Source organism: Nicotiana attenuata, unplaced genomic scaffold, assembly GCF_001879085.1.
Source record: "Nicotiana attenuata strain UT unplaced genomic scaffold, NIATTr2, whole genome shotgun sequence".
In the NCBI taxonomy this organism is placed as follows: Eukaryota; Viridiplantae; Streptophyta; class Magnoliopsida; order Solanales; family Solanaceae; genus Nicotiana; species Nicotiana attenuata.
The window spans coordinates 23,904-41,464 of NW_017675870.1; the positions used below are offsets into that span (position 1 = coordinate 23,904).

Sequence of the window (17,561 nt, forward strand, 5' to 3'; positions counted from 1 at the left end):
GGTTCAATCAACCGCCTCCCACGTTTTGAAACTTGTCAATTCCAATCTTTGAAAATCTGAAGAGCAGCTCGATGAAATATTGTCCTAGTTTCCGAAGTATTTAGTACCGCCTCTGTATGTGACTCGCCGTCTTGAATTCTATAACGCTGATACTCGTAAAACATAATACAATAACAACTACTCCTCAATCACGCATAACGACATCATCATTGTTGATGTCGCTCAATTTAAACTCGTCTTAATCTAAGCACTAGAAGCTCTCTATATTTTCATCTGATAAAGTATAATAAGTTTCTAAAAAGATTTACAAACTCACAGCGGACTTATTTTCTTCGACATCTAGAAAATGTAATTCCTATGGAGATGAGATGGTCCAAGCATTGGTGAGGCAAGAAAATATCCAGATGCTTGATGTTGAGGTGTTTAGACCCACCCCTTTTAATTTTGGTTCATGAATGACTATATCGACCATAAGCAAACCACCGCCATTGAATTACCGAGGATTACATACTTGTGTTTATGGATCAACACTGTAATATATTGCTGTTCCTAGACAAAGCTTTACAAGTTGTCTGAGGCTATCAAGACAATAATTAATTAGACAAAACAACTACTAGAAATTAACCATACAATAATCTTCTACTTGCAAGAGTGGGGATCCACGCTGTTGTCTCAACATCCCTTACATGGGCCAATGCATCTGTTGTTATATCATCAATCACCATAAATTCTGTCAAAACACAAACAAAAAATATTACATCATTCGCAACCATTTTTCGGATATCTAGGGAAGCATACAAAAAGGTCCATCACTTTTAGCAAGGCCCAGTGAGACCTGCCTGCAGGCTGCAAATCTGTTTATCTGAAGATATTTTTAGAATAAATATTTATCACATTGTAAATATAGCTAGAGTTACTTCATAGTATCCTATAGTTTACAGATGTAAATTCATTAATTGTAACTAAAAATCTGCAGAATCAAACACTTGAAAGAGTTCCCTCTGCAAAGCAGAAAGCAGAAGACACATGCAGTCCAAATATAGCGCTGCTTCATGCTTCATTCTTCTCCAATCATAAACATAACACTGCAATCTAAATTGGGCATACCACGTGTTTATGAGTTTATGAAATCTAAATAAGATAACTTATTAGGTTTTGGATAAATTATTTATACATGTTGAGTGAATTTCTTAATAAATACAGAGTTTTTATAGTTGGGTTCTACCGAACTCATAGCCAGAACTCTAGCTCCGCCCCTGCAAGATACAGGTCTAGAAGTAAGTATAATGAAAACAACCAGTACTACAATGCCTCAATTCTGTTCATCGAGATTTCACAGAATGACTTCATATTTTTAAAGAAATTTTTTTTTAAGGAAAATGAGGGACTGAAAGCACCTCATATGAGACGCACTCATTGATTCCAGCGTAGGAAGTATTGAGGTTGTAAGTGACATAAAGCAGACACTAATTTTCTCAGAAGTGCTCCTCCGCATTGAAAAATATTTACCGACCGATAAAAGGGAAAAAAAGAGAAGACAAAACGAAAAAGACAAAAGGTATTGGCTGTGTGGAGATAACTATCCAATAGATATTTTGACATATATAAAAATAGTTAATCACTTTCCTCTTCAGAAGTGCACAACAACAGCTCCCAACAAATAAGGCTTGAAATCAATACCTAGTACAAGCTTCGTGTATGGGTTTGGAAATAAAATGTTTAGAAATCTAAAATAATCTATGTAGAGTTAATGATCATATTGTGAATTGCATCAATAGTCTGTTTATCAACTCTTTCTCTCACATCCTGAGAGTCTTGAATGAAACTTGGTTGATTAGTAGAGGCAAGAAGGCGTGCCCACATTCTGCCTGTCAAGTTCACAGTGTTTGTAGTCTCAGTAACACGCTGCAATCGAACATCAGGGCATCAACATTAGATCTTCATGGGGAAACAGTTTATCAGAGAAAAACTTTACACTGGCAAACCTCACAAAGTATGAAAAGTATTTTAAAAGTTTATATTGGAATAACAACTTTTAAATGTCCACAAGGAAACTCAATTGTAAATGATCTGGCACACAAGCTTCAAAGTACCTGTTTAATTCCACAAACAACCGAAGCTAAATTTGTCAGAACTTCTACGTAAAGGATGATAAATCACCTGCCTACCGTATAGGGGGCGAAGCCAAAAGGAAAAAGTTCTCCAATAGGGAAGGAAATTATGCTCCCTATCCCCTTCTCACAGAAAATGGAGAGATAAATTGATATATTTATTGAATCCGTCGGGGCTTATGGGGCTCGAAATATACACCTCATTAAGTTAGTGGAAAAGCTTCAGTGGTTTTGATTGACAAGTAATATGAGCTAAGTTAGAAGTATTGATTATTAAGTGAGAAGAATCCATGGAAGGCAAACATATTGGATATCAAATTTCCTAGTTGAAGCAGAATAATTATATATGTTGCCTAACAGCATGCTTTTCCAGCAGGACAAAGTATATCAATTAACTTCAATCAATCAAGTACATCTCCATCCTAAATTAGTTGGTGTCAGCCATATACGAATCCTCTTTATCCATTCTACTCCAATCATTTAACTTATATTCAAGAATTTAATACATGCACAAATAGGCTTACATCAATTGGAATATAAGCATGCCTGCTGTTTACAGGTCCAACCGTGAAGCCTGTGAATCCAGCCATCGCTCCATGGACAGCACTTTGTGCAAGAAGTGTACAGTAGATGTTATCTGATGCGTTGCTTGGAATCGCTCGAATCATGTAAGTAGGGTCTGTGGATAACAATGAGTCCATAACAGAAGATGAATAAAAACCAGTGACATAATAACTGATCGACATTAATGAATTTATGGAATCATATAGCTTTTAGACTTTATAAAGATATAATGCAATAACAAATTGTTTGCACAAACATATTAATGAAACTACAAAGTAGTTACATGGGGCGTACTCTTATTCCTTGACTTCTCAAAGTCATCAAAGAGTTCCTCTAACACTTAGGTTTGGCCTTGCTTTTTTACTGTATGTACTACATAGTTTCAACCTATTCTTAAATCCATGCAAAGTAGAACTAACATTATAACTTCGAGATATTGGATGAACTAACACTTTGACAATTAGCAAATAGGGGACGCATAACACCATAAAATACTTAACCAGCATACATCATATGCCCCTCTGAGACAAGATCCAAAGAAGCAGGTTACGTACCTATGTATTTCATATTTATTGTCATCTTCCGGACATTTGTGAAATGATCCTGTAAATGAAACAAAAATGTCATCTGAAGATTAAGTAGTCAAGAAAGGAAAACACATTAAATAAAGTGTTTTCACATCTCTAATCACAGGGTCCCCCACATAAGGTAATATCAGATGAAGAGACAATTTCACCATATATTTTTTCCAAGGAATGGACAGTTCAATATTCAACTCGATCGCAAATGTAAAATCAATTGGGCCAGTCATTCAGTAACAGGCAGCACAAGACAATCACTGAATCAGAACAAAGGCTCTATTGTGAGAGTGGGGAATCAAGGAAATATATAAATTAATAGAACTGTTTCAGGTTTTAAATCATACATCCTGACAACAATATATATAAAACGGAATCTGTTAATGGCGTTTACAAGGCATGAATTGGTCAACATTAAGCTGGATGCAAAGTATGCGCTGCAATTGGGCTGGTCATCTTAAAAGCCAAGCAATACGAAATGCTTGGACCATCTCACAAATCCAAGTTCAGAAAGGATAAAACCAAGTAAAATAATATAAAGACAAACACCAAGATCCAAGGTATTAGTTGACCTCTCAGACTGATATGGAGGAAGACATTTGGATTGTACCTTAATATGTTGTGTTAACCAAAGACCGACATCTAAGAGTAGCCTGTTTCCTGATGCATCTTTCTCTTGAAATGCTTGCATATTTTGAGCAACATATTCCTGCCCAGCACCTTCTGCCAATACAATTAACACATGCCCATTCTCTTTAAGCCGCTGTTCCACATATTCATAGAGCCCGCCTGGACCTTCTAAGAAAAATGGGGACTCTGGGATCAAGCAACAGTCCTGATACAATTAATCATTATTAAAGAGATGCAGTCAAGTGCAATGTAAACTGAGAATCACACACAAATTTCACCTTAAATTCCATTTTTTCTTAGATAATTAGGTCACCCTTAGATTTCAGTTTAATGAAAATCTCTGTGAACTGCATAGCTTATATTGTGAACATGGGCAAACTGACAAAAGATAGATATCATTGGTCATGATACAGATGTTTATTATTTGATCCACAATGTTGCTGCTGGTTCAAGTCTCTGCAAACATTATCAAATTTCTTATTCTGCCGAAGTACGCTCTAAATTTGCCCTTGGGCTACAGTAACATTGAACAAGCTCCCCTCCTCTTCCAATAGAAATAGACAAGTTGGTTTTCCAGTAAAGTCGCAGGAAAGGCATCTCTATCCTAGTTTGATTACCATGAAGTTAAGAATGTCAACTATTAGGAAATTGTAAAGATGGCTAGAATTCGTACCTTATGAATATGGGAAAGGTTTAGAGTCCCTGCAATTGTGTAATTAGCCATAGGAATTACTATCTTTTCTTGTTTTTGGATTACTTGTAAACGCTATTTTATCTACATGCTTGAACAAATAACCAAACAATTCATTCCCAAATCTTTCCTTCTTCTTTCTGTAAATGATATCAGAGCTAGGGTATCAAGCCCCTTCTCAGAAAGGAAGTTTTTCTTCCTAGTTCTTTATTTTTCTAAAGGATCAGAAAATTTAGGGAATAAAGACAATTAATGCTTCAATTCTGTAGAGGCAAAACGCCGAGCAATAGTTTTGGCTACATGTGAGCTTATATGGCTAAAGCAGCTTCTCAGAGAATTAAGTTGTGGGGGAGATGCACTGTGCAATTGATATGTGACAACCAGGCTGCAATATACATTGCTTCAATCCCAATGTTCTATGAAAGGACGAAGCATATGTCATTCCAGAAGGTGCAAACACTTCTTGCTCTCTGTAAACTGAAAAGATCAAACAGCTATACTAACTTTACACTTTTTTTTGCATAGTAAAATTTTGTAGTGAGTTAAGGGCTTTCCGGCAATGGAAGCACTGATGGAGGATATACAACGATGAGAGAGAAGGGGGAGAAGAAAAAAGAAAAATGAAAGTTGTGCTTTTTCTGGTATTTACACGTGTCATTGAGCCTACATCAGCATAATTTGAAATCATCTGACGCTTCAAGAAGAAGTGTAAATCACATGTTGTGCCATTTCAGCAATGTGTCTATTGACACCTTTTGCACGTACACTCAGTGGCTAATAGGTTATAGCTATAGTTGAGGTGTCTATATGAAATTTTTCGACTAGTTTAAGGGGCTGTATATGTATTCAACCTTCCTATATTATCTATTCATAGTGCCCCAATTTATTAAGTCTACTGTTAATCTTTCTAATGTTTTCCCATGTCCACTTAGTCTTTTGCAGACACGCGATATCAGCTCTCACACGCCTATGGAATTTGAAAAATCAAAATATTAAACCTCCATTGCAAGGTCTTACCACATCACGGTTACCCAAAGTTGCAAGCATTGCAATGAATCCTGCAGAACAGAAAGAGGAGAAATTACAGAAATACATAGAGTTCAAAATGGAAAGAAATGTGGGTAAAAAGAAGATCGCCTAATACATCAACCAAGCTATAGTTACCGCTGTATCTTCCCATAAGCTTTACTATACCAACTCCATTCTCCATGCTTTCTGCCTCTACATGTGCAGCATTAATGGCCCTCTGAGCTTCCTCAACAGCAGTATCAAAGCCAAAAGATTTGTCTATCACCTGCACGAAATTGTAAGGATGACAAATTGGACACAATCGTGCTGAATGCATAAGAGAAGTTTCATATGAGAGGTCAATATGGAAAATCATGGTCATTTGATATGTTTAAGAGTGTCCTGTGGTGAATTCAGGCATCATTTGTTACACTTAAGGTCTGAATTTTAATCATTCAGATCTTAGTTATTAAGGGCGTTTATTTTTTGGTTTGAATCTACATTATTCAGATCTCACTCATTAACTGCGTTTGTTTTTTTATTTACCAACCACGTAATACGTCTGAATAGATCAGAAAGATTAAGACCTACCACATCTTAATATCATAAAGATGCTATCCAGGATTTATGCAAAGATGACATTTTATCATTACTCATCTGCGAACTGCCACCGCCACCTACCATTGTCAACTACCACCGCTGCCGCTCACCGTCATTATCAACTACCACCACCCCCATCTACCACCCACAACCACCATCCTCAACCACAACCACCTCCGTCTCCAATCACCACAGTCAGCACTCACCACCACTAGCCACCATTTACAAACATCACCACCAGCCATCATCATCACAACAACCACCAATCACTATCGACAATCACCACCTTTATGCCATCACTATAGCGCCAATCAATGTTATCAATTACCACCATCATTAGTTATCACTATCATCCACCATAATTACCATCCACCACCACCAACTACCACCGTCAACCACCACCATTTACCATCTGTCAGCCATCATCACTACTAGCTACTACCCACAACCACCACCATCAGCCAACACCAACACCACCTCTAGTCAGCACCCACAACCACCACCGTTAGCCATCACCACCATAATTTTTTTAAAATATTTTATTGGAATATACAACAACAACAACAACAACAACAAACCCAGTTTGATCCCAACATATGGGGTCTGGGGAGGGTAGTCTGTACGCAGACCTTACCCCTACCTAATGCAGGTAGAGAGGCTGTTTCCAATAGACCCTCAGCTCAGGAAGGGCAAGAAGAAAAAGAGGGAAGCAAGGAAGGAAAACAGTATCCAATAATAGCAACACGGAATACAATACCTGAGGCGAACAAAACCACATGCCGTATTAAAAAGCAAAGAATATTTTATTGGAATATCATTAGATTAATTGGTATTTGATTTGAATTTTGTATTAATTAATTTTCAAATAAAGGCAAGTTTTATACATTCAGATATTGAGAAAATAAACAGTCTTAATTATTTAGTATTCAGATCTTAATATAGCATCTTAATATTCATATATGTATGCAGATTCAGAGTTCAGACATCTTAATCTTAACAAACATCTTAATATTCCGATGCGTATTCAAATTCAGACGTTTTAATCTTAATAAAAACAAATGAGACATCATAGTGTCGAAGCGTTATAAAAAGGCCTGTCTAGGATTTATCTTTTAACATGTACCAAATTGAAATGCACCTAAATCTTTAATTAGGAAAAGTAACTACCTCTTCATGCAGACCATGGGACTACCATCTACTTAAAGGAAAATTAGTAAGAAACCGCTTTAGGAAGCTTTAAATAGATTAGATCCTGATAACATAATTTACGCAATACAAAAATAGTCATATTTCATGTAAATTCAGAAGTTTGCTCATCAAGTGGGGTAAGAGAGAATGTAAATTAACTGTGCTTAGTAACTTCTTATTTTCAAACTTTTTCACTCACACTGTCGCTTAAATGGTAACATTTTTCTTTGAAATTCTTTTCACAGAATGCACATCTGCTAATTCACCAAACCATCCACCACATCAAAAAAAGAGAAAGGAAAACATTTTAGCAATAAACAACATAAAGGACCTTGTAGACTTTCTTGTTCTCATGTTAAACGAGGGAAAAACCTTGCAGAGGCAGCTGAGAAATATGTACATCTTTTTTCGTGCTCTCTTTATTTTCCTAACATTTTTCAGAAAATAATTTGCTGAAGAAAACTTGATTATCAATGTAGTCAGTCGTGTTCTGTTTATGCTGCTTGGTTAAATTAAATTAACTTCCACGAGAGAGAAATTTAGAAACTTGCACTCATTGAAAGAATATCTTAGATGCATGTCAACAAAAATTACTGGAAGTTCTCTTCAGATATATCAACTTCAGCTTCTACTATATATTACCCAGCGAATTTCCTTTGATTTCATTCGTTCTTGGACAAACAAAGAGGTAAAACAAAAGGGAAAATAAAAAGAACTGTAGATGCATCAAGCTGAATGAATAAGTCATTCAATGTTGAACAGAAACTAAGCTCCAATTCACATAGGGTATAAGTAGTTGAGCGAACATTTACTACTTTATGTTTTTCCTTCTTTCTTCAATGGATGGCGTATTGGCGTCAAATGTAATGACTTGAAATTATAAGAAAAACTGATAACCCTGAGGCAACAAGCAGCACAATTTAAGTCTTCATCAGAATATTAAATCTTTTTAACAGCAATTGTGCAAGATAAAACATTGCATTTTAGTTGGCGTCACTTACCGCGATATCATTATCAATTGTCTTGGGAATCCCAGCAACAGCTACTTTAATACCACGCTTTTCAACTTCCTTGGAAAAAATATAAATGAATCATATAATTTTTAAAGTAATAGTTCAATAATCAGGAACTAATTGAGAAAGAGAAAATATCATAGTACAAACACCTTGTAGATTGCAGCAGCCCCTTTTTGAGTTCCATCCCCTCCAATGATGTATACCTAGAAGTCAAAAACAAGAAAGCAACTAACCACTGTAAGATTGAACTAAACTTCCTGGTTAGACGCTACAGATGGTAAAATAGAGGTCTATTTTTTTTTTTTGTTTGGAGGAAAGTAAACAAAAAACCTGATTTATTCCACGGTCTTGAATGTTGTCAACAATCTTTTTAGTATCATGACCTCCTCTAGAGGTTTGAAGAAAGGTGCCACCGCGTTTGTGAATATCAGTGACAACTTTTGTAGTCAAGTTCAGGGTATTTTTTGAGTAGAACCCTCTGTAACCTCCCTGCAAATATTAAAATTGTATTACAGCCTCTAGGTGCAGTAACCACTACATACATGTAGAAATACAAGATATTGACTGTAGGATCTCTGATGGTCATCTAATAAGATTTACAAATTTTACATCAAACTTATTAAGTTTAATAAAATTTCAGAATACCAAATGAAGATTTAACATTTCCTACATAATCACCATGAGCGAAAGAGGCAGAAGAAAAGAGAAATAAACTGGACCAGCACACTAAAGGAGAACAAACTCTACCCATCCATAACATCAAATTAATTGTTTCTCTTTGGCTAACTTATCAAGGTTAGAGTCATGGTGATCATCCTATTTCACTACTTTTGACCATTTCCTAGCACTTCATATCTTTTTCGGCGTGTCCCTCTTGCGCTGGTGTAAATTTATTTCAAAGATAAATATCCTTTTATTAGTTTATTGATTAGCCCATAAACTGCCCAAGGTAAAATGTGATTTGACAAGCATAAGTTTGGTAAAAAGCGTAGTACTTGATTCACAGTCTTTAACCAGATTTGGCATTAGCGATGTAGTACTAACAACCAGCAGCAGATATCAGTTGGCTGTTCCTGACCAATAGAAACCAAAGAGGAATCGATTTCATTCAACGAAGAGTTTTAAAGAGGAGAATCAGTATTATTCAATCTTTATCTTTGTTTTTTTCTTTTTTCTTTGGAAAGGAATGACCAAAAGAGAAACCATTGTATACTTGAATAAAAACCCAAGAGTTGTGTTCCTGTTATACTAACCTGAATTCCAATTACATCATCAACTCCATACATATTCTTTAAGCCACATACAATTTCACGAATCACTGTATTGATTCCTGGGCATAAACCACCACATGTCACAATACAAGCACGGACTTCTTCTGGTGTAAAGAAAACCTAAAACCAAAATTATCTTTAGAACGAAGTTATTTGAGAACACCCGTATTCTAGGTTAGCATTCGAAGTCAGACCTTTTCTCGAGGTCCTGCGCGCCGAAAATGTACTCCTCTGGGGCTGTCCTTCTGAACAATGATCTAAAACCAAGCACGCATGATGGTAGTTAAACTAAAGTAGGCATAATAGGTATAAAGGAAACAGCAACTGGACAGATAAAAAGGCCACATACATCTTTTGCCACCACATCTTCTGGATTAACAAAAGTTTCCCTGTGTCAAGATAAACCATCTAGAATTTTAACCAGGAATAATCTCACAAAGGAAGGGGAGCCTTGGAGCAACGGTAAAGTTGTCTCTGTGTGACCTATAGCTTATGGGTTCGAGCCGTGAAAGTAGCCACTAATGCTTGCATTAGGGTAGGCTATCCACGTCACACCCCTTGGGGTGCGGCCCTTCTTCCGAATGCAAGATGCTTTGTGCACCGGGCTGCTCTTTTAATAATCTCACAAAAATAAAGGCACCACAGAATACTGAAGATTTTCTAAGTTTAACAGAAATATAGAACTTACTTGACAATAGCATAAGCTTGGCTCCTTTTCAATGGATTTGGATATGACTGAAATCAAGAAATGGTGGATTAGAAATAACCAAGACAATTCTAATCCTAGTTGTTTGGTGTAACTCGTCAAAATACTCATCTTGTTATCACTTCTTACAATTGTTTAAGCATAACCTCTACAAGCATAATAGTTCTCATAGATGAGGTAGACACTAGAAATGGCTGGCAACAATTTCAACCACGAAAAGATAGACGGATAATTTTACTTAGTGACATACATATCACTAGATAACTGAGATAGGCAGATGGATAAATCATATTGATATATCCCGAGAACTTCGCAACTGAGTCTGAGAGTAACATTATACCATCACAAGTACTTGCCATTTACATATAGCACACTGCCAAAGAACGCCAAAAGAAGTATATTTCCTAGTGAAACATGTATTTAAACTTAAAATTCAAACTTTGAATTTCAAAGTCAGCAGTTCCGTAAAGATAAATAAATCAAAATTGAAATACAGAAAAGTCCATTCAAATACAATTTGGTAAGTATTTATCAGACCTTTTTGTTGTGTTTTCTTTATCTCCATATAAAAAGCTTTGTAGGTAATATTTAACACTTGAACATTTCCATCGAATATCGATAACAAAAGCCAGTTATTGAAATCTCCAATTAAGCAAGTAATAACGTCATATCGCAAAATTATCCTATCGCGATTGGGAATTACCGGTAAATCAGGGAGAAAATCGGTTAAGTGAGGAACATCCTCTACGATAAAATCGTCATCGCCATATTTATCAACACTGCCATTGCTCTCGGTAGGGGTTACACTTTCAGCTCTGAGTCTAACTAAACGAGGTTGCCGCCAAATCAACGGTCTCCGTAGAGAAACAGATTTTGACGCCAAATTTGAGTTTGAAAAAGCGTGTAAGGATCCAGGTAGTGAGCAATAATGGAGTGGAATAGAATCAGTTTGAGGAAAACGAAGTGAAGAAGCAATGGACAAAGAGAGTTCCATGGCTGCTACTTTTGGGGACGTGAATAAGGAAGAGAAAGGAAATCGAAGCAGCCAACAATGCAATCAAATGTGGGAAACTGCCGTGGTTGACTGGATCAGCGATTCCAGAGCCGCGGCTATGACTATAGAGCAAAGTACCTTTTTTTCAAAAAATGTTTTGTTTTTCTTTTTCAATTTTTTCCCGACGAGAAAAATTCATTTTAAAGTAAGTGTTTCCTAAACAACTCGTTCTCAAGACTCAATCCGAACCTTTTTTTTTTTTTTTTTTGGTTTCCCACCCCATGTCCGTATCCGCATTGGACCCGACTGTATCCGGTGCGTTTTTGGTTTCCCACCCGGTGTCCGTACCCGCATTGGAGCCCGACTATATCTGGATTCGCACCGTGTAGGGCCCCTTTCGGGGGGAGCACTCCCTACCAAGGATTTTTCCATACCCAGGGCTCGAACCCGAGACCTCTGATTAAGGGAAGAGCAGTCTCATTCACTGCACCACATTCTTTGATGGTCAATCCGAACCTTTGGCAGTATAAGAAGTATTTTTATTTTATGCATAATAGATGAATATTTGAAGAAAAAAAATTATCGTTATAGTAAGGTGTCTTGTATTAGTAAATAAAATTAAATTTTAATTTAATGAAAGAGAATATACTAATAGTATTATGTAGTGAAAATTCTTAACAGTTTTCAATATTGAGATTTTTTTAACTACAACTTATCTATGTGTCCATGTGTGCATATAAAACTAAGTGTTAACTTTACTATCACAATCTTTATATTACTATTCACATAAAAGGAGATATATTATAATTTCTCTATAACCATTCTTAAACCGAAGAGCCCCTAATTATCACATTGTGAATGCACTATCTGTGATAGACGCTCTGCTGCTCAACTTGTAAAAACAAACCAACAGATTTTAAATTTATCCTCTCCTTTTTTTTTTTTTTTTACAAATCATGATTTTTCTTAGAGGTAGTTTGGTTTGAAAATAAGTATTGAGTGAGGGGTAGTGTAGTATATAATTTAGTGTATTATGAGAAGGGTAATTTTGTCATTTCACAGACCTTCTCCACTAACCACCGTGAAGTGGTTATATTAGTTAATATTGTACATTCCAAATTATGGTTAAACAGATTTCACATATTCTCCTTCTTCTCTTTACTTCTCTCTCTACGACATTGTTCAATTTGTCCATACTCCAATTGCATGCGTATGAATCTGAGTTTGTGAGGATAGATCTCACATTCTATCATGGTATCAGAGCGATCGATCGAGATTTAGGACCAAAAATTTTCAATGTTTTCATAGAAAGCCATTGCTAAAGCTGAGCGACTATGGGAGAACCAGAAGTTGAAATTCCTCTAATTGATCACAATCATCCTTTGTACTTGAGAGAATCGGACACACCTGGTGTAGCATTGATCGACATAAAACTCACAGGCCCAGAAAATTATGTTATGCTGAGTCGAGCTATGCGAACAGCACTGTTGGCGAAGAATAAATTAGGGTTCATAGAAGGAACTTGTGTAAAAGGCTCGTTCAAAGGTGAATTAGCAAATCAGTGGGAAAGATGCAATGTTGTGGTGTTGTCATGGATAGGAAAAACAATGGCGGTGGTATTGCAACCTAACATCATTTATGCATCAAATGCGTCAAAGGTTTGGAGCGAGTCTAAGGAACGATTTGATAAATCGAATTTAACTCAAACTTATAGGCTATGGAAGATGATAGGATCAATGACCCAAGGCACAGATTCAGTGACTATTTACTATTCCAAAATGAAGGATCTTTGGGATGAAATGGACTTGTTAGTGGCAGGACCTGGGTGTGATTGTGAGGAAACAAGACCTTTCATTGAACACTTCAGAAATTTGTGACTTTTACGGTTTTTAGTTGGCCTAAATGAAAGCTATAGCCATGTGAGAAGCCAAGTGTTACTCAAAACACCTGTGTTGACGGTCAATTAGGCATATGCCTTGGTCATACAAGAAGAGAGCCAAAGAACCCTCAAAACAGGGGAATCTAATGGTGAGGTTTTGACCATGCTAGCTGGGAAAAATCAAACATTCAATCAGGGATTCAAAACTAAAAGAAACCAGGGTTGATCAGTGAATTTTGCGGCTACAAAGGTCACTTGAGGGAGAATTGTTATAAGATCATAGGGTATCCTCCGGATTTCAAGAGTAATAAGAAAGCACAGATACAAGGAGTCAAACCTTATGCTAATGTTGTTGATGCTGAGACATGGAATACATCAAACTCTCAGCCCACACAGGGGAACTTCTTCATGAAGGATCAATACAAGCAGCTACTGAGCCTTCTGAACAAACAGGACACAGGTGACTGTCACTCACTTATGGCAGGTATAAATGCATTGTTATCGAATGCCTTTGATTGTGATTGGATATTAGACTTAGGTACTTCATATCATATTACCTTTTATAAGGAGATCATGCATGATATTAAGGATTGTAGTTCACACAATAATAGTGGAGTGCAAGTACCAACAGGGAATTAGTGCAAAGTTTCCCATACAGGAAATGTCTCTATATTGGACAATCAAGTTTTGAAGGATGTTTTACATGTTCCTGACTTTAAGTTCAACTTATTGTCTGTCTCAAAACTGACCAAGGAACTGAGTTGTATTGCAATGTTCTTCCCTGACTTCTGTGTGCTGCAGGGTCTTTACAATGGGCAGGTGATGGGATTGGTAAGGAATCATGTGGACTGTACCTTTTGTAGAGGAGATCAATACCTACAGCAGCAATGGTCAGTAATAGTACAAATAACTCAACCCTATGGCACATGAGACTAGGACATCCTTCAATAAGGCAATGCAACATATCCAACAGTTGAGAAACTCAATGGACAGTGGAGTGCAACATAAATTTGATATATGCCCCTTTGCTAAGCAGAGCAGGCTAAAGTTTCCATCTAGTAGTAGTAATGCTGTTCGTATGTTCCAACTTATTCATGTAGATGTATAGGGACCTCATAGAATACCTACATATGACAGGAAACGCTACTTTGTTACGGTGGTAGATGATTACAGTAGATTCACTTGGATATGTTTGTTGCAATCAAAGAGTGAAGTAATAGTTGTATTGAGAGCTTCTTTTCAATGGTTAAAAATCAATTTGGTGTGACTGTCAAAACATTAAGATCTGACAATGGAACTGAATTCTTCAATTATAGCTGCAATGAATTGTTTTCTTCATTAGGAATTGTTCACCAGAGTGGCTGTCCCTACACGCCTCAACGGAGTGGGGTAGTAGAGAGGAAGCATAGACACATTCTGGAAGTAGCTAGAGCTCTGAAGTTCCAAAGCTAAATTCCTAACAGGTTTTGGGGAGAGTGTGTAAAGACTGCTGTGTATTTGCTTAACAAATGGCCCACTTCTGTTTTAAGAGGAAAGTCACCTCATGAACTTTTATACAATAAGCCACCTGACATAAATCATCTTAGGGTATTTGATTGTCTCTGTTATTCTAGTAACCTACCAAAAGGAGATAAATTTAGTCCAAGAGCCAACAGAAGTGTATTGATGGGATACTCAACAACTCAAAAGGGGTACAGATTTATGATCTAGAAAGGAAGGTTTTTTTGGTCAGCAGAGATGTTAGCTTTAGGGAAGATATGTTTCCATTCAAGAATGCTGAACTAGATTCTGGTGATTTATTTCTCAAGCAGCCGGAGCTGGTAGTGCAATCAACTCAGCCTAGTATTAAACAAGAATCAGCAAGCCAACTTGGTAATGATGCTGCTCAAGAGCAAGTAACACATGCTGAATCAGCAAGTCAACTTGATGATGATGGTGTTCAGGAGCAAGTGGTACATGCTGAAATTTTGACAGAAGCTCACGAGAATCATATTGTCATATCACCTGATGCAATTTCAAGAGAAACATTGACACCAGTTGCAGACACTTCACAATACAGTTTAAATGACACATCAATTCCACCACAACTATCAGAACAACAACCATCAATTCAGAAAATAACTCATGATGTTAGAAAAGGAGGAAGAATATCTAAACCTCCCATTTGTTGAAGGATTATGTGACAACAAAGAATACTGCCACCCAGTGCCTTTATCCATTGTCCAAAGGGCTATATTATGGGAATCTAACAACAAGATACCAGTCTTATTTGAAGGCTTTTTCAGCTTGCATTGAACCTAACTCCTTTAAGCAGGCAGTTCAGGATGACAGATAGGTTGAAGCCATGCATCAGGAGATACAAGCACTTGAAGATAATAAGACTTGAGAACTAGTTGATTTACCTATAGGTAAGCAAGCCATTGGATCTAAATGGGTCTACAAAGTCAAGTACAAATCAAATGGAGAGGTAGAAAGATTCAAGGCTCGTTTGGTTGCCAAAGGATACAATCAAAAGGAAGGTCTTGACTATCATGATACTTTTTCACCTGTTGTCAAAATGGTCACAGTGAGATAGCCACTTCCAAAGGTTGGCCTTTATACCAAATGGATGTTAATAATGCATTTCTACAAGGAGATTTGTATGAAGAAGTCTACATGAGTTTACCCCAAGGATTTACCAAACAGGGGGAGACCAAAGTATGTCGACTTCTAAAATCTTTGTATGGACTCAAACAAGCCTCTAGAAAATGAAATATTAAGCTTACCGAAGCTTTGGTAGAGAGTGGATATAATCAAAGTGCATTTGATCATTCTCTATTTACCAAAAAGCAGGGAGATGGTTCAGTAGTCATTCTCATTTATGTGGATGATTTACTAATTACTGGTAGTCATCCAACATTGATAGAAGATGCAAAAATGACCTACATAATTGATTTAAGGTAAAGGACCTTGGGGAGTTGAGATACTTTCTTGGCATTGAAGTTCTGAGATCCAAAAGGGGCACATTACTTAACCAAAGAAAGTATGCCTTGGAGCTTATTTCTCAAGTTGGTTTGAGTGGATGTAAACCTGCTAAGACACCTTTGGAACTTAATCAAAAGTTGACCACTGTTGATTATGATGTTCATGTTGGAAATACTGATAATGTAGAGCTTGATGAAGCCACAACATATCAGCAGTTAATTGGAAAGCTCCTTTACCTTACCATCAATAGACGAGATATTAGTTTTGCAGTTCAGAGCTTAATCCAGTTCATGCAACGACCCAAACAATCACACTTAGAGGCAGCCTTTAGAGTGGTTAAATATCTCAAAGGTTGTCCTGGCTTGGGTGTGTTATTACCTGCTGGTCCTATTACTAATTTGACTGCCTATTGTGGCTCAGATTAGGCTTCATGCCCTAACACAAGGAGGTCACTGGATATGTTGTCAAGTTGGGTGAGGCACTCATCTCTTAGAAGTCTAAGAAGCAGCATACTGTAAGCAGGAGCTCTGCGAAAGCTGAATATAGGAGCATGGTAGCAGTAGTAGCTGAAGTCACTTGGGTTGTTGGTCTGTTACAGGAGTTGGGATTCACTATATCCCGACATCTGTCCCTATTCTATGATAACAAGGCAGCTATCAAATTGCCAGCAATCCTATTTTTCACGAACGCACTAAGAACGCAAAGCTTGATTGCCATTTTGTGCGTGAAAAAATCAAGTCTGGGCTCATCACTCCTCATCACATTTCTTCTGCTCAACAGCTTGCAGACCTACTTACCAAAGGCTTACCTACTGCTCAACATCAACTTATTTTATCCAAGCTTGGACCTTCTTCAATAACCACCATGAAGTGGTTATATTAGTTAATATTGTACATTCCAAATGATGGTTAATACAGATTTCAGATCTTCTCCTTCTTCTCTCTACTTTTTCTCTCTACGACATTGTTCAATTTGTTCATACTCCAATTGCATGCGTATGAATCTGAGTTTGTGAGGATAGATCTCACATTCTATCAATAAGTTATAAGAGCACATCCCAACTTTATTTACGATATGGTATTTACTTTTGTTTAAGATCACTAGTAACATGTCACCTCAATCTAGAGAAAAATATTTTCCATGAAAATATTTAATTAATTTAAAATTAAATACATATACGCCCCTTAAACTTGTTAAATACTTATTTAGACACTCCAACTTGTACCTATTGAGCACTTGAACTCGAGTTAAACTGTGTCTACTAGGCACATATTACTAATATGACACATAGTATACTACACCTATTTTAGGCGCGTGAGAAGAAATATATTTTCTTATAAGAAGATTTCTCTCTCCTTAAA

The 17,561-nt window shown here is 36.8% G+C and overlaps 1 protein-coding gene across 2 annotated transcripts; it reads right to left on the reverse strand.

Annotated features, from left to right (window-relative positions):
* Positions 1–1,570: 1,570 nt before the first annotated feature.
* LOC109220536 (ATP-dependent 6-phosphofructokinase 4, chloroplastic) lies at positions 1,571–11,527 on the reverse strand. Of its 2 annotated transcripts, none has more exons than XM_019384998.1 (14): positions 11,067–11,526; positions 10,346–10,392; positions 10,007–10,046; positions 9,852–9,914; positions 9,640–9,777; positions 8,717–8,875; positions 8,536–8,589; positions 8,372–8,440; positions 5,739–5,868; positions 5,592–5,632; positions 3,864–4,088; positions 3,230–3,278; positions 2,636–2,790; positions 1,571–1,905 (listed from the first exon to the last, which is right to left on the reverse strand). In XM_019384998.1, exons 1-14 carry the CDS (start codon positions 11,355–11,357, stop codon positions 1,738–1,740), a joined length of 1,629 nt encoding a protein of 542 aa, XP_019240543.1. In that variant the 5' UTR covers positions 11,358–11,526; the 3' UTR covers positions 1,571–1,737. The 2 variants fall into 2 exon arrangements, with proteins under 2 accessions (XP_019240543.1, XP_019240544.1); XM_019384999.1 differs by having other exon boundaries at positions 1,785–1,905; positions 2,658–2,790; positions 11,067–11,527.
* Positions 11,528–17,561: the final 6,034 nt, after the last annotated feature.